Source organism: Nothobranchius furzeri, chromosome 2, assembly GCF_043380555.1.
Source record: "Nothobranchius furzeri strain GRZ-AD chromosome 2, NfurGRZ-RIMD1, whole genome shotgun sequence".
Classification (NCBI taxonomy): domain Eukaryota; kingdom Metazoa; phylum Chordata; class Actinopteri; order Cyprinodontiformes; family Nothobranchiidae; genus Nothobranchius; species Nothobranchius furzeri.
This window is the reverse complement of record NC_091742.1, coordinates 6571119-6592703: the sequence shown is the minus strand read 5'-3', so window position 1 is coordinate 6592703 and position 21585 is coordinate 6571119. Positions and strand designations below refer to the sequence as shown.

General features: G+C 41.2%; 1 protein-coding gene across 1 annotated transcript in view; it reads left to right on the top strand.

The window, feature by feature from the left end:
* The window catches only part of LOC107377647 (glutamate receptor ionotropic, kainate 2), a 117250-nt gene that overhangs the window by 73619 nt on the left and 22046 nt on the right, over window positions 1-21585 (top strand). Inside the window, 7 exon segments of the mRNA XM_015947400.3 lie at window positions 6155-6298; window positions 7113-7220; window positions 7356-7469; window positions 7554-7760; window positions 8586-8809; window positions 16092-16210; window positions 20354-20571. Coding sequence (XP_015802886.2) covers window positions 6155-6298; window positions 7113-7220; window positions 7356-7469; window positions 7554-7760; window positions 8586-8809; window positions 16092-16210; window positions 20354-20571 — 1134 coding nt within the window.

The window sequence follows — 21585 nt, the reverse complement described above, 5'->3', positions numbered from 1 at the left end:
TGGTGGTCCCCATCTTTAAGAAGGGTGACCTGAGGGTGTGTTCCAACTATAGGGGGATCACACTCCTCAGCCTCCCTGGAAAGGTCTACTCCAAGGTACTGGAGAGGAGGGTCCGATCGATAGTTGAATCTCAGATTGAGGAGGAACAATGTGGTTTTCGTCCTGGCCGTGGAACGGTGGACCAGCTCTATACCCTTGCAAGGGTGATGGAGGGGGCATGGGAGTTTGCCCAACCAATCCTCATGTGTTTTGTGGATTTGGAGAAGGCTTATGACCGTGTCCCCAGGGGCACCCTGTGGGGGACGCTCCAGGTATGGGGTGGGTGGCTTTCTGTTAAGGGCCATTCAGTCCCTTTACCAGAGGAGCGTGAGTTTGGTCCGCATAGCCGGTAGTAAGTCTGACCTGTTCCCGGTGAGGGTTGGACTCCGCCAGGGCTGCCCTTTGTCACCGGTTCTGTTCATTACCTTTATGGACAGAATTTCTAGGTTCAGCCGTGGTGTGGAGTGTGTCGAGTTTGGTGGCAGGAGAATCTCGTCTCTGCTTTTTGCGGATGATGTGGTCCTCCTAGCTTCATCCAGCTCTGACCTTCAGCTCTTGCTGGGTAGGTTCGCGGCCGAGTGTGAAGCGGCTGGGATGAGGATCAGCACCTCCAAATCTGAGACCATGGTTCTCGACCAGAAAAGGGTGGCTTGCCAACTCCGGGTCGGGGTAGAGGTCCTACCTCAAGTGGAGGAGTTTAAGTATCTCGGGGTCTTGTTCACGAGTGAGGGTAGGAGGGATCGGGAGATCGACAGGCGGATTGATTCAGCATCTGCAGTGATGCGGACGCTGAGCCGATCTATCGTGGTGAAGAGGGAGCTGAGCCAGAAAGCCAGGCTCTCGATTTACCGGTCGATCTACGTCCCAATCCTCACCTATGGTCATGAGCTTTGGGTAATGACCGAAAGAACGAGACTGCGGATACAAGTGGCCGAAATGAGTTTCCTCCGTAGGGTGGCCGGGCTCAGCCTTAGAGATAGGGTGAGGAGCTCGGACATTCGGGAGGGACTCGGAGTACAACCGCTGCTCCTCCAGATCGAAAGGAACCAGTTGAGGTGGTTTGGGCATCTGGTCAGGATGCCTCCTGGACGCCTCCCGGGGAGGTGTTTCGGGCATGTCCTGCCGGCAGGAGGCCCCCGGGTCGACCCAGGACATGTTGGAGAGGTTACATCTCCATTCTGGTCCGGGAACACCTTGGGGTCCTGCTGGAGGAGCTGGTGGAGAAGGCCGGGGAGTGGACGGTCTGGAGCTCCCTAGTTGGGATGCTGCCTCCGCGATCCAGATCCGGATAAGCGGAGGAAGACGATGAGACGACGACTACAGTGTGTTAGTTCGCCTTATATTGTGATTTCTTCTTTTACTTGAGGATTCTACCTCAACCAGCCACTATTTTTCACCATTATTCTGGGTACTGTTTGATTTTCTCTATTTTAAACACTTTAAAAAAAACTTGAATCTGTTCTATTTTCTAGTGTTCTGAAACAGTTTGCACATAGTTGATGTTTTGAGTTTGTTTTATATTTGAAGTTCAATAAATATTAGGAGATTTGTTTATTTATTTAATTTATATTTCAAACAGAGAGTATTCAGTATACATATACATATATCGGCCATCGTAATCAGCTTTAGATAACGGCAACAAAATTCTTTAAAAATCGGCATCGGCCTTAAAAATAAAGAATAATGGTCAGCCTCCACTTTTCAGGAATTTTAAAAATAAAATTCAAAACTTGCAGCTGAAACAAGGAAATGCATGAATGCAGCCATAAATGAGTTTTGGCGAATTTTTCATTTGGAAACAATATCAAAAGCTAAAAAGCTCCAAAAGTGGATTTTCCATGAAATGGCCCCTTTAAGCTCTCCTCTGATGTGGCAGACTTGTCCCTGCTGATGCAGGCATTTCTGGGCTCTTTTATTGCCCTGAGTACAGCTTGCAAGGCATTCATTCTTACCAGAGGTCACTGCAAATGTATTGATTAAACAAGTGTCCCACACTTTTAAAAAAAATTAATAACTGAAAGATTTTTATCTCATTTAAATTCAATAAATATTTAGGATCGACATGTTGCACATTATACATTTTTAATAAAAACTATTTGAATAATAGGTCACATATTCAGTCTTTAAAAGGTTGGATTCAGCTCACCAGCATATTTGTATGTGAACAAACTCAATAATGGTAATAAAGAACATCACAATCATTCACACTGCTGGAGAAAACATTGTTTGCATGAAACTTCTGCTCTGTTCTAGAAACAGTTTTAAAATGAGAGTTTTTGCCACGATCCCCCATACGGTTATTGACACGCTGCTGGCACAGGAGATATGGTCCTATAGCCATTGCCGTTCCCAGGAAAGCAGAAGAGGGATAAAAGAGTGCAGAGATGTCTCACATCCTCTGATCTGCTGCTGCCTTTGACAAAGCACAGGAGAGATGAGGGACAGGGACAGGCTCCAAACGCTTCCCTCCACCACTGCAGCCACACATCAACTCCATCTCCTCCTTTCAATCCTTACATTTGATTTGATTCTCCTCTTTTCTCGCTCCTGCATGTGGGTTTCACTAATTGGTCTGTTGGCTTGAATAAACAGCATAAAGAGTATATTTGCTGCATATATAAAACGGATGCCACAGGCAACACATATATCTGGCAGCAAAGACATCCACAAAGACCCTATGCTGTAGCTGCGGATGCTCCGTGGTCCTAAAGTAATTTTTTATGCTGCCTTCCAGGTCGGTCATCCAGGAGTTGTCAAATAAGATCATCGTAGTTTATTTCAGGCCGTTTGGGCCCGTGGAAAAAAGGATCTTAGCTGAGCTGTAATGTGTTGACCTGAGTAAATACAGAGTGTCTCAAACTGTGTGGACAGACAGCATGAAGGGAATTCGTGTGTGCCCGCTGGAGCGGTTAAGATAAATCTCAGCATGCCAGAGTGAGGAATTTGGGCCTGAGCATTAACTCCCTTTGATGGCTTATTTCGGTGGTCATATAGAAGCCGTCATAGATGTTTTTTCTTTATTTGGTTCTATGTGCATCCCGGATGCTGTTGGAGCTCTGTACCTGCATGTAGAGTGTCACAGATGTCTCGTGCTCTCTGGTGACTACTGCAGCTTTCTCTGTGGAAAACAGGCCCACCCATCAGGAACCATTAGTCGTTGCGCTGACAGCCCATCGGAAAAAGCCTCTCTGGCTGGTCGGATCACTTTGCTTTCAGGCTCAGTCACAATATTTACATCTAGCAATATCCTGAATTTGGTGAAAAAACACATACATTTTTTTCTTATCTTATCTTCCACTGCAGGGTTGTACGGCAAGTCATTTGTGTATTTATGTGAAATGCCCTAATGTCAAGCATAATTTTACTCTACCAGTTTGCAACAACACTGTACTTGTTGTAGATCCCGTTATGGATTGATGCGCTGGTTGAATAAAAACACCAACTAGTAACACATCTTTACTGACTAGTTCTTCAACTAGATTGGGGCCAAAATCATAACACTTAGCTAAAGTGTTGCACTAGTAGCCCAACACTAGTCAACTACTAGGAACAGCTGGAGTTAAAGTGCTTCTACTAGTTTATAAATCACTCAGGGCTCTGAGATCTTTAGGAAACAGCTGGTAGAACCCCGGGTCAGAACCAAACGGAGTGAAGCTTCTTTTAGCTACTATGCTGCTCACAGATGGACATGTCTTCCTTATGACCTCAAATGTGCCCCAACTCAAATAACTTAGCTGATGGAAACCTTGATGGTTTCATCAGCTTTTGAATCACTGTCTTATATGTTGCACCTTCTTCACTGTAACTGCTCACCCTTTAAATTTGTCTTTGTTTAGTTAATTTGGTCTACATGTAGTTGTGAATTTCAGTTGTGCTGTCATATTGATTTTAACGTTCGTGTTATTCTCACTACTGGAAAGCACACTGAGTTGCGTGAAATGTGCAATACAAATAAAACCTTGCCTGGACCAAACTAGTGAACAGTTGTCTAGTAAGGCATTTAACAGTGCACTAGTCAAAAACTACCTAGTCAACGACTAATGCCAATGCTCACTTATTTTTGCTGTTTAGTAAACTAGCAACTAAGATCAAAAAGCCAAAGATTTAGCATTTAGTTCTTAACTTTATCGCTGTCGGCCGTTTCCTGAGCGCTAAAGGCCTTCGCTGCCAGCGTTTCTCACCGTTTTTACTGTTTTTTAAAGAGTCACAGAACGTTGCGTGCTAGGATGATGTCAACGCCAAAACAACCAAAACAAAGAGGAGACTCACTTCTTACATCAGGAAGAATCCGCGTGTTTCGAGCGTTATCCGCTCTTTCATAATCCGTTGTCGAATTGTGATACACAGACGCTTTTCTGGTTCGCACCTCACCTTTTTTACAGGAATGGCCCAAAACGATCTCCTAACACATGGATGTTCTGCTTCCTGATCACGTGGCGTGTGACGTATGCGGATGAAGATCGGCTTCAGGGCTGAGATATTTGTTCGCTCAGTGCGGGGGCTCAATCCGACACCCAAACAATAAAAAAGGGCAAATGACGACTTTGGCAGTGAGTGGTTGGATTTTAAATGACAACTTTAGTCATCAATGGCAGTGAATGAGTTAAAGGTGTGGAACAATAAAAAACGTTTTAATGATTATTTCTGTCATTTTTCGTGCAGGCTGAACATGAAAATAGTCACCTACACCCATCTCCTGCAAACAGACGGTGAAACTCTAGGATTTAAAAAGCCTGACAGATCTACATCACACTGTTACTTAATACCCATCTTGACTCGCAACATGGAAGGCTGTTGTTGATTTAGCATCCAGGAAACAGCGGAGAATGTCTCGACTAATAGAAACTAACCATTAGCATTAGCAACTTCAGGCGTGTGTTATTTGGGCAGATAAAGAATCCACGTTGCAAGTCAGTGGTAGAGGCATGTCGTTGTGGTCCAAACCAAGGTGAGATGTCCAAATATCAGAAAACAAGACTCCAAATCCTGCTGTCTAAAGCTCAGCTGTGATGTGGCTCACTTCTACTTCCTGGAAATGGTGCACTTGTGTATTTTCTCCACAGAGCACAACTTACAAGGCATTCATTCCTACTAGAGATCACTGCAAGTGTACTGATTAAACAAGTGTTCAACACCTAACAAATATACTACGATTACTACAGGCTACTACATCAGAGCTCAGGAGCACAAATTATCTAGTGAGCATTCTAGGCCTAACTAGTTGACTAGAAAGGTCAGAAATAATTTCGCTGGGTAATTAGTTATTTTTTTCAACCTTACTGGTAAAATACCTCTAATTTTATGCTTGAGACGAAAGAATTTTGGACTTAACTTGTACCTTAGTTAAAATTTGAAGTCACACTTGTCAACTAGTTTTTGACCGCTAATAATAAACTTTAGTGCTGACTGCTTATCGCTTATTAGTTAAATTGTCCTACTAAGTTTTGTACTGCTTCTGTCGTCTATTAGACCACGAATAAGCAGAATAAGAAGTCTTAAAGTGATGGTGTGTATTCCCCCCGGTGATAGGGGGCAGTACATACCTAAATCATTGCAAGCAAGCATTATTTTTGTGTTCATTAAGACCTTATCAACGGATGGCCATTTGGGTAAAAAATCCTTGGGAGTGTCACCTCCAGCAAAATAACACGAACATCAGATTCCCTTTCATCACTGGCAATGGGTGAAAAGGTAAATGTGTAAAAGAACATTTATTAATGCTGAAAGTTTTGTAACCATTTGTTACAAATCAGCAAATGCATTCTGTCCTCACGGGCTTCCGTAGAAGTAAACATGGCATCCAATATGGCGTCGCCCAGAGACTTAGACCCACTCCCATGTATTTTAGACCCAATTTTATGGTTATATGATATGAAACCGCCAATATTTTCAACAACTGGGTATCTTTTAATTATTTTACAACAATATTTCAATGGATATTTTTAGAGATTAATGGTAAAAACTACACATTGTCACTTTAATAGTAAGAATAAGTAGTCACTAACTAATAGAGTGAGCTAATTCTTTATGCCAGTGATATTGAACGAATACATAAATGACTTGCCGTAATGTGTCAACAGATCTCATGAAAAGCTTCTTAACTTCCTGTTTGCAGACGGATGCGGCGCTGATGTACGATGCCGTGCACGTGGTAGCGGTGGCCGTGCAGCAGTCACAGCAGATCACCGTCAGCTCGCTGCAGTGTAACCGCCACAAGCCATGGCGCTTTGGAAGCCGCTTCATAAACCTTATCAAAGAGGTAGCACACCGTCATCTACGCACTCCACAGCTGTGATTTTCCTCCATGGTTCTGAGTTAACAAAGCGTCTTTTTTCCGTACATCACTGCTATTCTGTGGCTAAACAATTCTGAAGCAGATTTTCAAAGCAAACACTTCTCCGCTGCCGTCTCTTGTGCCGATCGTCATTGTCAGATGCACCTCAAACGAGCCTAACCTTGACATTCTCAAAAAATCTTTCTGAAAATGCAATCTTAACAAAGAGAGAGAGAGAGAGAGAGAGAGAGAGAGAGAACACCTCATCCACAGCATCTACAATTATTTTTGCCCCCCCCCCCCCCACACACACACACACACACACGTTTTCTTTGCGCTTATCTCCTCCCGTGTTTCTATCAAAGCTTCTGTGTGTCTCCTTAACTCCAGTCAGGGTCAGCCATTTGCTTTGTTCTACAGAGCTCTTTCATTTTGTGGATGGTATCATTGCAGGTAATTTTCAGAATCAGCCATTGTTGTAGCCTGTGCTTCCCCACCCCCCACCCTCCTCCTGCGTCTGCCGCGGCTCTCCACGCCCATCTGTTCCCCCCGATGGCTTTGATGTTAAACTTCAAGCCCAATGAACCACATGCATAATGAACTCTTACCTGTCAAAGCTGCTTCTGTTCTTGCTGCTTTATTGTTTCTTGTTATGTTGCACAGACAGAGAGACAGAGCGAGAGCTAGGTGGAATTAATAATCGTGAAAAGAGAAGATTTAATTTTTTTAAAAGTTGTGTTGAAACAGTTGGGGACGAGCTTGTGAATTTTATTGTGACGGGGTGCGTTCTGGTTTCCAGGCTCATTGGGACGGTTTGACAGGGCGAGTTCTCTTCAATAAAACCAACGGGCTGAGGACGGATTTCGATCTGGATGTCATCAGTTTGAAGGAAGATGGTCTGGAAAAGGTCCGTCACTCATAACAACAGCTGATGTCTTACCCTTCGCATGAAAACAAAATGTTCTTCGTGCTTTGAAGTGCTTAATTCCCTTCTCGCTGCCTCGACAGGTGATACAAACTTGACACTAAATTGTTTCAACAGATTGGAACATGGGATCCTCCCAGCGGTCTGAATATGACAGAGACTCACAAAAGCAAGACATCCAACATCACTGACTCTCTGGCTAACAAATCCCTGCGTGTATCCACCATACTGGTAGACACGACCCAAAAAATCACATCAAATACAAAACACAAGGCTTTTTCTGTGCGTCTACACCAGCTTGTTGTACCCTTACAGGAGGAGCCATATGTGATGTTCAAGAAGTCTGACAAGCCTTTGTACGGGAACGATCGCTTCGAGGGCTACTGCATCGACCTTCTGAGGGAACTTTCTGCCATCCTGGGCTTCCGATATGAGGTACGATTGGTGGAAGATGGGAAATACGGAGTGCTGGATGAGGGCACGGGGCAATGGAACGGCATGGTGCGAGAGCTCATGGACCATGTGAGTGAGAAACTGTTACGTTGTCCATTGCGTTGTTTCTTTATTCTCTCATTTGAGCAAGCTTGAAGGGCTAAAGTATTAAAATACCTGACTACACGATTTTTTCACCTGCTGCTTAGATATGCAAGAATAAATCGAAGCTGCAAAGGAGTGAAAGAAAAGCCTTGAGCAGAAACTTTAAAATAAAGAATGGGGTTAAATCAATACCGTTGCTTTAGAAGATGAAAACATTTCTTGGGAGGATTATGCAAAAATAGACCTGAGCAAGTGCTTAGCTGCACAAAGAGCTAATGCTACGCTCAGAGGGGACACGGGGTTAATTTGTCACAGATTAATTCAACACAAAGATTGCTGCCTCTGTGACTCACCTTTGGCTCCACATAAGAGAGATCAGACATGTAACCTGTAATTTCCAGAGAAGATCAGCCTCCTACCTGCTTCTCCAGATGAAGTCAAAGCTTGTTCTTCTCCACATCCCGGCTCTTCCTCCTGTACACTTTGAGCTCGGGTCTCAAAAATAAATCAGATGAGAATGTATTTATGTATTTACTTATGTTGATGGATGAGGTGTTTTTGAATGAAGTCTGATGTTTTCCCTGGGTGTAGATGGGTACTCTAGCTTTCTCCCACAAACCAAAAGCATGTTAAGCTAACCCGGGGTGCATGAATGGTTGTCTGCCATTATGGGCCTGTGATGGACTGGAAAGCCATTAGGGGTGATCAGGGAGACAGGAACCAGCTCTCTGCAACCTTTATTAGAAGCAAATAACAAAAAAATGGATACTAATTGACTAATTTTCCACCACATCCCCTTTCTCACCACAGAAAGCAGACCTTGCTGTTGCTCCTTTGGCCATCACTTACGTCAGGGAGAAGGTCATCGACTTCTCAAAGCCCTTCATGACTCTGGGGATAAGTATCCTGTACCGCAAGCCCAACGGCACCAACCCAGGAGTTTTCTCCTTCCTCAACCCCCTCTCACCTGATATCTGGATGTATATTCTGCTGGCTTGCTTGGGTGTCAGTTGTGTGCTGTTTGTCATAGCCAGGTAACATGACAACCCCACCTGCCATTTCCTTCATCGCTGCTTCCGGTTGTTTTCATTACTTAATTACGCCTGTTCTCATAACATGGTTAAGAGCCAAGTGTCCGTTTTAAAAAGAACAGTGTCAGTTTCTGTCTACATATGCTGGGAAAGTCATTTTAGGGATTAAGGTAAGAAAGTAAGTTGCTAAAGATTTAGGAACCAAAAGAAAAAAATACATTAGTGTGGATTTTAAAAGGAGCTCATTTTAAATCTGGTTCTTTCCCACAAGCATCAGCAACTGGAAGAGCAGCAGCCAGCAAAGCCAGTCTCTCTCTGGGCAGCAGCTGTTGGTGACAATTTGAAAGCAGCATTCCCAAGAGGAGTTTCCAAATTTTTCCCCAAAAACTCTTGACTCGTCCGCATTTAGTTTCTGAGAAAAAAAAAGTGGAAGAAATTTTGAACTAAAACATTTTAGGGTAATGCCTTACAATAAGGGCCCCTTTATTAACGTTACTCTGTAAACTCTGTTACTATTGATTAGGCATTAAAACAAAAGGTTCCTTTAGTAACATTATTTAGTGCATTATTAGGCATTAATAAACAATGGGTCCCTTTATTAACACTACTTGGTGCATTAATAAGCAATAATAAACAAAGAGTTCCTTTATTAACATTACTTAGTGCATTAATAAGCAATAATAAATAAACAGTTCCTTTATTTACATTACTTAGTGCATTATTGGCAATAAATAAACTAATGGTTCCTTTAATAACATTGCTTGGTACATTATTAGGCATTAATAAACAATAGGTCTCTTTATTAGCACTACTTGGTGAATTATTAAGCAATAATAAACAAAGGATTCCTTTTTAACATTATTTAGTGCATTATTAGGCATTAATAAATAATGGTCCCTTTATTAACATTACTTGGTGCATTGATAAGCAGTAATAAATAATGGGTCCCTTTATTATTGTTACTTAGTGAATTAATAAGCAATTATAAACAAAGGGTTCCATTTTTAACATTAGTACATTATTAGGCATTAATAAACAAAGGGTCCCTTTATTAACATTACTTAGTGCATTAATAAGCACAAATAAACAAAGGGTTCCTTTATTAACATTACATAGTACATTATTATGCATTAATAAACCATGGGTCCCTTTATAAACAAAGGGTTCTTTTAATAACATTTCTTAGTGCATTAATAGGCATTAATAAACAGTGGGTCCCTTTATTAATGTTACTTAGTGTGTTAATAAGCAATAATAAACAAGGGTTCCTGTAATAACATTGCTTAGTGCATTAATAGGCCTTAATGAACAATGGGTCCCTTTATTATTGTTACTTAGTGCATCAATAAGCAATAATAAGCAAATAGTTCCTTTAATAACATTGCTTAGTGTATTCATAGGCAATAATAATCAATGAGTCCCTTTATTAATGTTACTCAGTACATTATTAAACATTATTAAATAAAGGGTTCCTTTATCAACGTTCCAGCTTTTGTTAACTAGTAAGTGTCCTTAAGCTTAGGACAAAGGGCCAGAGGGGGTGTCAGCATAGTAATGAATTACTTAATATTAACATTAATGTTTAGCAGTTGTTAATAATTTATTTAATAGTTTAATAATGCTTAATAATGCACTAAGTTAAGTTAATATAGGGATCCTTATTATGTGTTGCCAAATTTGGAAAAAGTTGATGACCGAAATTAACTTTTTCACTAAAATGTGCTTCCTAGTATAATAAACGCCCCATGTGATGTGGCCAAAAACTGAATTTCAACTGAAGATTTGTACATTTTATGGCGATTCGGCCTCTCCAGTTATAGCCAAGACAGACGCTGGTTTAACATCCACCAATAAGAAACCTGCAGATCACCTACTGTCTGGATAAACCTCACCCTTTGTGTCCGCGACGCATGACTGATGCAGTGTGATGTGTGTTAACCCCAGGGCTCCTCTCCTTTCATCCCAAGAGGTTTTGGGTTTAATGCACATTTCAGCCAATGTTACCGGCAAAATGAGCTCACCAGAGCAAAGCAGCAACTGTCACCTAAGTTAGTTCAGAATATGCAAATTTTGCCCCTTTGATTCCACGGTTGGTCGGGGTAAGTACTTGGCATGAAATTATTCCAGCTCTAAAATACATTACCGTAATGCTTCTAATAAATAATAACATTCTCGCTTGCATGCTTATGCTGGGCCTTTTTTTTTCTTCTTCTTCTGAGCACCGTGTCAATCACATAAGTAGGTCTGGTTTTCACTACGGAGCCAAAAATATGCCGTCAAATCTGAAAATACAGTGTTCTCTACAGTTCGCTGAGCCGGTTCTCTCATAATTGTTGTATTGATTGCTCAGCCAACGATTGATTAAACAATCCCCCAAATGCTGGGCATATTATTTTCTTTAATCCCCTGCAAATAGAGTGAGCAAAGTGAGCTTATGAAGTCCCAGTTTTGCACAATAAAACTCCAAACACCTCGATCTCACCAGGGATTCGTGTCGAGTTGCTTCACACACACACAACAAACACACACACACGCGCGCGCGCACACGCACTGTATCTTCATCTCATTTCAAGCTCGGCAGAAATACATTTCACTCAGTGGTTTCTTCCAGCCCCGTTTGTGGCTGAATTGATTTCTTTTTGTTTGCAAAACAATTGGTATTCTCTAGGATGACAAAACAGTTCCCGTGCACAGTGACCACCTAAGTGGAAAAATGGATTATTTAAACTGCTTTATTGCATGTACACACGACTCGCAGTTTTTGTTGTTCTAGATGCCTGGCATGTTTAAGAACACCAACAAAGCCTCATCACTTCGTCTGAGATGAGAGAGACAGCAGATCTATAAATCCAGGCTAAGGAAATGAATCCAACTGAAAGTTAATGGAAGGAGGGTGTGTTTTGTGGTATTATTGTCATGACTGGTGAAGGGGAGGAGGAGGAGGGATGGGATGGGATGGAGGAGAAAGAAAGAAAGAGGCGAAGAAGAAGTCCTTTTTAAAATTCCGCATGCAATTCAACATGTCTCCTGAGCTCATCGTAAGGAGGTGACCTTACGCCGGCATGTTCCACTTCTCCTTCTTTTCCCAGCGATTGGAGTGCAGGACACGGCTTGCAGGAATACAGGCCAGCCACAGGCAAAGGTCGCACAGAGGAGGCAGCAGGCCCGGTGCGCACAGAATACACATGTAGACGCCGTGAGGAACAAAACACAATCCAATCAAGTGCACATTATATAGATCTGCACCCTCAACCTCGCAGTCTGCATACATCTTGTGTCGCCCTCAATCTGCCTCAGGCTGCGGCTTCACATTATACGTAATGACTGCGAACGACCACGAAGGCGCTTGACTCTCAGATGGATTTGATGGGGCCGACACAAACACACGGTGGCCGCAACAGAAACATGCACACGCGCACGGCCGTAAAGGGTTTTCAGGAAAACATTCACACCCTCAAGATTTGATGTATACCAGAAAAAACAGCAAAAAAAAGCATCCATTCGCACGAGCTGCATTCCACTCAGCTCCACAAGGCCGCTGTGCCATTACAGCTGCCCGTGGTTCCAAGGAGACCGAGCTCATTGGCATTCCAGTAAATCAGGCATCCTGATGGTGTTGACAGGAAGAATTATAGTGCGTCATCACCGCCATGTCCACATAGATGATTCGCAAGGGGATAGAATTGCAAATAGCGGCGATGGGAAGAGCGACAGTGACAAAAACATTGCTGCGCTCAGAATATGAGTAAAATAAGATGGTTAATTAGGCTGCAGAGACAACCATGATCGAGGAGAAGATTAAAGGAGGATCAAGTGACACGTCTATATTTATAGCTACAATTAACACGCAATAAACAAATCATCGTTTCTTCATCTATCCTAAGATTCTACATCTATTTGTCATTGTTACATGGAATATGGCTGAAAATTTTCAATCCAAATGCGAGAATAAAGAATAAATGCAATAATTATGAAGAACAAGTGTGGTCAAATACACATTTATATTAATTTGTGCTGACTCTTTCCTCTAAAGGGGACAAGTAAAACTAAACTGTGCCAGCAGCATGCTCTAACACCTCGCACTCAGATTTGTTTTACCCTCCAGATGAATGATGACTCACTAGGAAAAAAAAAGACATTTTTTCCACTTCTCTTCAGACCAGCACCTGTGTTTTTTGCACCACTGAAGTCTTAAATGTGCATTCATCTGTGTAATGAGAGGTTTATGCACTACAACCCCGCTAAAATATCCTTTCACTGTGTAATTGTGAACGGCCTGTTCTTGCTGACACAGTCTGATCACGTCCTGGGTTGACATTCCCATTCACCTGAGGAAGTGTTGCTCCTCTGCTTTCCTTAAATATCCCACTAATAAATGAGAATCGCAGTCATTGAAGGGTTTGGCCACTCTCTCTCTGGGGCTATGTTTTTTATCGTTTCGCTGAAAATCAAAATGCAGGTCCGGTTAATTAGCTTTAGTTTGTTCCACTCAGGCCTCAGACACATTACTCTGAAAATTGTTAAAAACTGAGATTTTCTGCTACATTTATGCCTCCCTTCCAAACACAAATTGAGTTCCTGATGAAAAAAAAATGTGTTTTTAAAAGCTCACTCCAAAGATGAAATTAAAAAAGAAAACTTTTGCCACTGCATGGAGTAGACGTGCAGATGTTTTTCAGAAACCATGCAATAACAGCCTTTTTCACAGCTCTATTTTAATATACAGGTATATTTATGAGTTATGCTTGCTCATAAGTCACCTAGTTAAATTCTAGTACATCCCCAAAATACACCAATACCTCAATTAATCAGTGAGAATCTTTTTTTTTGCCAAATTTATAATAATATTCCAACAATGCAATATTTTTTCTTGTTTGTTTTTTAGTCAAAATGCATGCTGTCTTCCTGAGTTAACATTTAAAGAAAACTCATTAAAAGGAAATAAAAACTCCTACTGGAACCAGCCACTAGGGGGACAATCCTTTCTTTCCTGTTAGATGTCTTGTAAATACGTGTAAAGCCAATTAATCTTTCTCTGTATGTTGTTGTACTGTTGATCAGGAGCGTAACAATACAACATCAATAGGTCACTGACCTAAAATGCAAAAATTGATAAAATAACTTCATATCAAACACACTTTTATTTTAAAAATTGCTTTATTTTGAAGTTTAGTTGACATCACCACAATGTTAAAGCTGCAATACAAAATCTACGGAGCAAGCTAACTTTTGAACGCAGACATGGTCACAGTACACTCACCCCTCTACTCAGGTATCTTTCCTGGTTTTGCATCTACCGGAACCGGAAACCCACATAGCCAGAGGAAACTAGAGAGCACTAAACACCAGTTGTCCTTTTATGTGTCCAAGCGTCTTTTGTGGTCTGTGACTTCAAATGGTGCTTTTCTTTTGGGGACTCTGGTAGTTGGTCCTAAAATAGAAGCAGCCGGCGCTTTCTCTTCTCTGATATTATTGAGCAGAGACCCTCTCACACCAGTGGTGTTCTGTTGTTAAATATGCAAGTGGAGGACCTGGAAAAATGCGGAAGTGCTGCGGTTTGGTCAGAAAGACAACCAGATAGTCTGATAGTTGCTTGGAGTCCAAAACGTGTTAATGGTGGAGGTTTTTAGACAAATGCGAGATAATCACTTTATTAATGTTTTTTTTATCTCAACACTACATTTATAGCTATACTATAATACATTGTTAAAGTGACAGTGTGTAGTTTTAGTCTTGTGTTCAAATAAGACCTTATATACGGATGGCCATTCGGGTCAAAAATCCTTGGGAGTGCAACCTCCAGCAAAATAGCAAGAACATCAGATTCCCTTTCATCACTGGCAACGAGTGAAGAGGTAAATGTGAAAAAGAACATATTTATGCAGAAAGTTTTGTAACCATGTGTTACAAATCAGAAATATATTCTGTCCTCACGGGCTTCCGTAGAAGGAAAAATGGCATTCATTATGACGTCGCCCAGAGGCTTAGACAAGCTATGCTATTGTTGTTTTAGATGAAGAAGCTAGTGGTGTCATGGCGAGCAGTGAGAAAACAGGGAAGAAATTATTTTTTATATTGATCATATTGGTGGATCCTAAATCGAATCCAATCAAAATGGTTTAGTGACTGAAAAGATAACGGCAAACATTGTGATCAGTCTAGTGATTTACACCACTACTGTTAATGTGAACATTCACGCTTCCTACTGGCAGATCGAGGGTACTTTAGAATGTTTGTTTAATTAAAAACAGAGAAAGTGTGTATAAGTTTAAACAAACATCCAAAGTAGTTTAGACATTAAGTTAAAAGAAAGCTTCTTGGTATCGGATTTCTTGGGCATACGTCCTCACAAAGACAGCTATCCCAGCGTGTGTTTGTTTTCGTGCATCCCTAACAGCCACAGCTGACAAATTGGCATTGCATTTCTAAAAAGTCTAAGCCTTTAAGACAGGCCCACAGGCTTATTAGCATGCACCAAGTTGGGGAAAAGCTCCTCACAGCATTAGCTGACGGGCCCCTCAACTCTGCATAAGCAATGTTCTCTCTATCAACCACTTCAGCACAAACTCAATCAATTCCTGATGCTTAACACTAACCCAATCACCTTGCGCTAATGCCGTGCCACTTTTGCTTAGGATAATAAATGGGAAATGTCCACAAGTGACCCGAAGACACTGACAATCTGCCAAGACAGGTAGCAGATGGATGGGGGTTAAAGGGGGAGGGTCATAGGGGAAGAAAAGCTGCAAGGGTAAAATAAGGTGTTGGTTGTGAGGACGTGGATGGGTACTGGTTGGAGAAAGGGGGTGAATGTGTGAAGACAGGGTGAGAAAAGAGGAAAAGCTGCCAGGAAGAGATGTAGGAAACAAAAGACAAGAGAAAAAGGAAAAGGAACCCGAGAGCATGTCGGTAATTAACTGTAATTTTTAGCTATCGAGGAAAGCGTTTAAAAGCTCCAGAGTAAGTGAATGAAAATGCAATTCAAGATCATCACGCACCGGGACATTATCACCGGTGACAGTGTTATTCCAGGCTATTGATCTGTTCTCACAATAAACCGATGGCATTTGAATATGCCAATAAACTGATTTCAGTGAAAGCTCAAATGATTTGCTTTAGCTTCTGCAAGAGCTCGGTTTTCGAGGGCATGCCCACATTTACATTCTCTTTGTTCTTTGCCGTTTCCAAGTCCTGTGTCATCAACCATTTGCTTTACATCAGGGAATTCACTGTTCTGTACCTTATGTGCTGACTTTTGTGTTTTTCTGCTCTCTCTCTCCTATAGGTTTAGTCCTTATGAGTGGTACAATCCACATCCCTGCAACCCAGACTCGGATGTAGTGGAAAACAATTTCACGCTGCTCAATAGTTTCTGGTTTGGAGTTGGGGCTCTCATGCAGCAAGGTATTTGCCTCAACCTGCGGCTGCTGTTGCTCTGTGGAGCTGAAGCTCTCTGTACCCCACTGTTCCCAAGGGCTGGAGTTTTTAAACAAAGCCGGTGGCAAAAGAAGGAGACTTCTGAAGGCTCTTGGCAGGATGCATCTCACAGGGAACAAACTAAGCATGAATATATGTCAATATAGAGTCACTACAATGCTTATGCCATTTAAGAAAAAAAGATACATTTTGAGAAACATTGGACAAAATATTTGAGACACCACAAAGGTGACTTAAAACTAAAGCTCTCCAGAGAACAACCTGCTCGTAGCCTGGCAAGCCATCCTATAAATGTGAATGTTTAGTCTGGCCACGGTCACTTGACGGCTCTCAGCCGTGCGGCGGGATCTACGGTTGTTTTTCAAACAGTCGCCTCTTTCTATTGGATAACAAAGAACATGACATACTCACCGCTACGGTTTTCAGCCAACAAGGCACACGCTATACTCCGTCAAAGAAGATGCAAATACATACTTTTTTGAAATAAACTTTAGTACCTCTATCTGCTCTTGAGTTAATGAAAAGCCCAAGTCAAAATAGTCTAAAGTTGATGCCAAAGCCATTTCAAACGAGCCGTGACATCTTAGTATCAGTAACATCCCGCCCGCCAACAGAATGCTGTGATTGGATCACCAAACTAATAGAGCGCTACTATTGGCCTGCTACAGAGCTGTGGCCATCTTGGTTTCACTCAGTCGCCGTAACATCCTGCCTAGCGGGCTGATAGAGCGCTAGGATTGGTCCACCAAACCAATAGAACTCTGCGATTGGACTGCTACAGATGTCAGCCATTGGGGCATGTCCACCATTACATTGTGTACAAACTACAAAAAATGTAAAAAAAAAAAAAACATATAATAATACATTGTTTTTCTAAATAAACATGCTGTGATTGGTCAACTACAATATTGGCTGGAGCTGCGAAGTTACAATGGAACGTTGCTTGATTTTGATTCAGCCAGTGACGGTCCAGATATTAGGATAACGTGTTAGCTACTGAAATTTCCCTAAATCCCCTAAGACTGAATTACAAAGCATGTCTAGAAAGCTCTAGACATCTGAGATCCATCTGGTTTGATTGTGTTTTTTCCAAAATTTGAATGGAATTTTTAATGTTTCTAAGCATTCATGAACCCTTCCTTCTAAGTAACTCCTGCTACTGCATTCACATTTAAGCGATCAATGTACATTTGCTCCACTTGTCTCAGCACAATCACTGATTGTGTCTTTTGTTGTGGAGAAGCACCTCTCCTAAGATAGAAAACAAAAAAGGCATCAGAATTGAGTCCTAAAAACGAAACTATCATCTTAAGTTCCTGTAGTGCGGACATAAAGAGAGACGGCTCTCCTGATCTGAATTCAAGAACAACAAAAAGGCTTGGCAGCACGTCTAAAGGGCCAGTTAATAAGGTTTTTGCTTTAATTTGATCAATAAATGTAAATGGCCCAATGTAATGGTGTTAGACTAATGACACTATATACATTTAAATTAGCTCCTGAGAAACTTCTTTTTCAAAATCCAGTACCGTGGAAAATACACAGCACACTGATGGCTTTTCTGCAGGACTGATTACTCAAGAACAAACAACCTTAAAAGCATTCTACAGCTCTACGCATGACAAAGACTTCCATTCATTAGATCAATGTTTTTGGCCATTTGAGCTTTTCTCAAGATCAGTAAACAGTTATCATGATGCTGGGCATCTTAGAAAAACTAGCACCCAATAAACATAAAGATTTCCTCATGGTTTGTTTCAGTGATTTTCTACGAGGCCTCCGTAGTGATTTGTAGGATTAGCAGTTGGCCTTTACGAAGGACTTTTCCACCCTAATGGGAAGAAGTGATTAGTTCAATCAACATCAGGTACGTGTAGACGGCATTGGCCTGCAACATAAAACTGTTCACTGTGATAATTAAGGGCAGGTGTTAAACCAAAGAAACAGTTAGTGATCATAAACATTGTGTGATGTTGTACATTTCAAAACTACCAGACAATCGAACATAACCTACAAGTTGAAGTTAGCAGCCTCCTAGTGGCTGGATGCAGTATGGATTTTAAGTCCTACCCACTTCATGTTTAATTTACTCAACTAAAAATCAAAAGTACTCCCACTTATTCACTCTTGCTGACTCGCAATGCTCTTACCTTGCTGCTTAATTTTGGAATGTTGATTTTACTACTACTTTTAGTCATAATTAGTTATTTGATGCTTTGAAAACACAATTATTTTATGTGGAGAGTTTACAGCACTTCCAGCTGCTAACTAAGACCGTAAATTGCAGGCTCTACTTCTAAAAATACAACAGATCACTAATAAACCAATCATCACCAATAAACGTGTCGTTTGTATTTATGTTTTCGGTTTATGTTTGAAGAACAGAAAGAGGCAGAGATATGTTGTCTAGTTCTTGTTCTCGATGATGTGCTACTTAAGGCGAAGATGAACTACTACTTAAATCGACGATGGACTACGTATGGCGAAGATGTACTACTACTTAAGTTGATGAAGTACTGCGTATGGTGAAGATGTACTACTAATTAAATCGATGATGTACTACGTATGGCGAAGATGTACTACTACTTAAATTGATGATGTACTATGTATGGCGAAGATGTACTACTACTTAAGTTGATGAAGTACTACGTATGGTGAAGATGTACTACTACTTAAATCGATGATGTATTATGTATGGCAAAGATGTACTACTACTTAAGTCAATGATGCAGTACGTATAGCGAAGATGTACTACTACTTAAATCAATGATGTACTACGTATGGCGAAGATGTACTACTACTTAAATTGATGATGTACTACGTGAGGCGAAGATGTACTACTACTTATGTCGATGATGTACTACATATGGCAAAGATGTACTACTTAAATCGATGATGTACTATGTATGGCGAAGATGTACTACTACTACTTAAATCGATAATGTACCACATATGGCGAAGATGTACTACTACTTAAGTCGATGATGTACTACATATGGCAAAGATGTACTACTACTACTTAAATCGATAATGTACTACGTATGGCGAAGATGTACTACTACTTAAGTCGATGATGTACTACTTGTGTTGACAATGTGCTATTTTTATTTTATCCCACTGGACTGGTTGCATTAAAAAAACATCAGTGGCTTTCTGATGAGAACTGACTCTCATTGAGGTCTTGCACACACGAAAACGTAGATCCGGTTTGTTCATGACTGATACGTCACCAATACCAGCTTATTTATAGATTTTTGAGGAGAACCAAACAGCCATTAGTAGGATAGTTAAGGGTATATTCATGGTCTTAAAGCAATTCTAAAGGATGGTGGTAGAAAATCTGAACACCTACTTGAGAAATATTGATAAACTAAGTTCATTGTTCGTTTTCGGAGCTGCAGTGTGCTGCACCTAATCCTGTCTTCTATCTGCTTCATTCCAATACAACTCCTACTGTGGTCTGGTCTTATTGATGATAAAATTATCTGTACTGTAATATTCACGTTATGCTGAAGATGAGCAGTAACCAGGATTCAGAAGAAAACTTTAAGTGATCTAACAAACAGCAAGGCAAACTGTCAAACTCTAGAAGATAACACTATGATGATCCAACTGCCGATATTCAGTCTCTTGTTCTCTTGCCAGTTGCCCATCAGCACCTTGAGATCAGTGGGGTGTGGAGTCAGGATGTGAGGTTACCTTGGGTACATGACTCTCTGACTCAAACAGCCTCTCACTTCTCCACACTGTTCTGAACAATCAATACTGAGTGTGTTTGATTTGGAATAATTGATTTTATGCAAACATTTTGTTCCCAGAAGCCGTTTTACAGAGTACTTTTGGCCTTCTGCTGTATTAGTTAAAGCATTTACTTCAAGACAGTTTAGCTTCTTTGAAGAGTTTGAAGACGTCTCGTGTTTGGAGGTCTTCCAAGTGATCTAATCACAATGACAATGACACATTTGCTTGAGCTCAAAACTTGGAGTCCGGTCCTGTAATTTACTTACAAGAAATAATTAGACTTAATGAGAAGATTAGAACCATAATCAGGACTTATTGAGATGAACGTGTTTTGCTGTGTAACATTCACTTCTGCTGCTTCCCTCATCTCAGGCTCAGAGCTCATGCCCAAGGCCCTGTCGACTCGAATAGTTGGAGGGATCTGGTGGTTCTTCACTCTCATCATCATTTCCTCATACACAGCCAACTTGGCTGCCTTCCTCACTGTGGAGAGGATGGAGTCTCCGATAGACTCCGCTGATGACCTGGCCAAACAAACTAAGATCTTGTATGGGGTGGTGGAGGATGGTGCCACCATGACGTTCTTCAAGGTAGTGGTTTGTCTTTTTAACCACCCTTAAAATTAGTAAAATGTATGTTTTGGTTGATTTATGTGACACGTAAAGTATTATTACTGAACTAATAAGCTATAGTTTAACTCATTCGCTGCCAGCCGTTTCCTGATCTGCAAAGCCCTTCGCTGCCAGCGTTTCTCACCGTTTTTACTGTTTTTTTAAGAATCACAGAACGTTGCACGCTAGGACGATGTCGACGCCTAAACAACCAAAACAAAGAAGAGACTCACCTCGCGCGTTTCGAGTGTTATCCGTTCTTTCATAATCCATTGTTGAATTGAATTGAAGCTTTTCCGGTTCGCGTCTCACCTTTTTTACAGCAGCGGCCCAAAACGATCTCCTAACACATGGATGTTCTGCTTCCTGATCACGTGACGTGTGACGTATGCGGATGAAGATCGGCTTCAGAGCTGAGATGTTCGTTCTCTCAGTGCGGGGGCTCGTTCCGACGCCCAAACAGTAAAAAAAAGGAAAATGAGGACTTTAGTCAATTTAACTTTAGTTGATTGGCAAATGTACTGTGGTTCTGTGTAATGTTCCCATCATTCATCTTTGTGATGCCGCCCAGACCCTGTCAGCATAAGCTTGGTTCACACTAATCATGCCAATTTTGACTAGTCCCACCCTTTCTGATGATTTTGGGGTTGTGCACCTTTTATCTAAAGATCATCTTATTTAAGATTTAAGATCTTTTTATTGTCAGTGCACAGGTGTGCAACTAAAACTGATTTCATGCTTACTGAATTTCCCTCCGGGATTAATAAAGTTCTTTTGAATTGAATTGAATTAAAGACAGCTCACATGAGGAGGTAGTAAAATATAAGTAAAATAAAAAAACAAGGCTAAAATAGAAGTCATGCACACGCTCTTTCATTATCAGATGATCCTACCTTGTGTGGTGTGTCATGAGTGCTCTGGTCTGCTCACAAGGGCATTGGGAGAGCTCCAATCATAAATCTGGGTTGTCGAGCATGTTGGATTGTCCTGGCC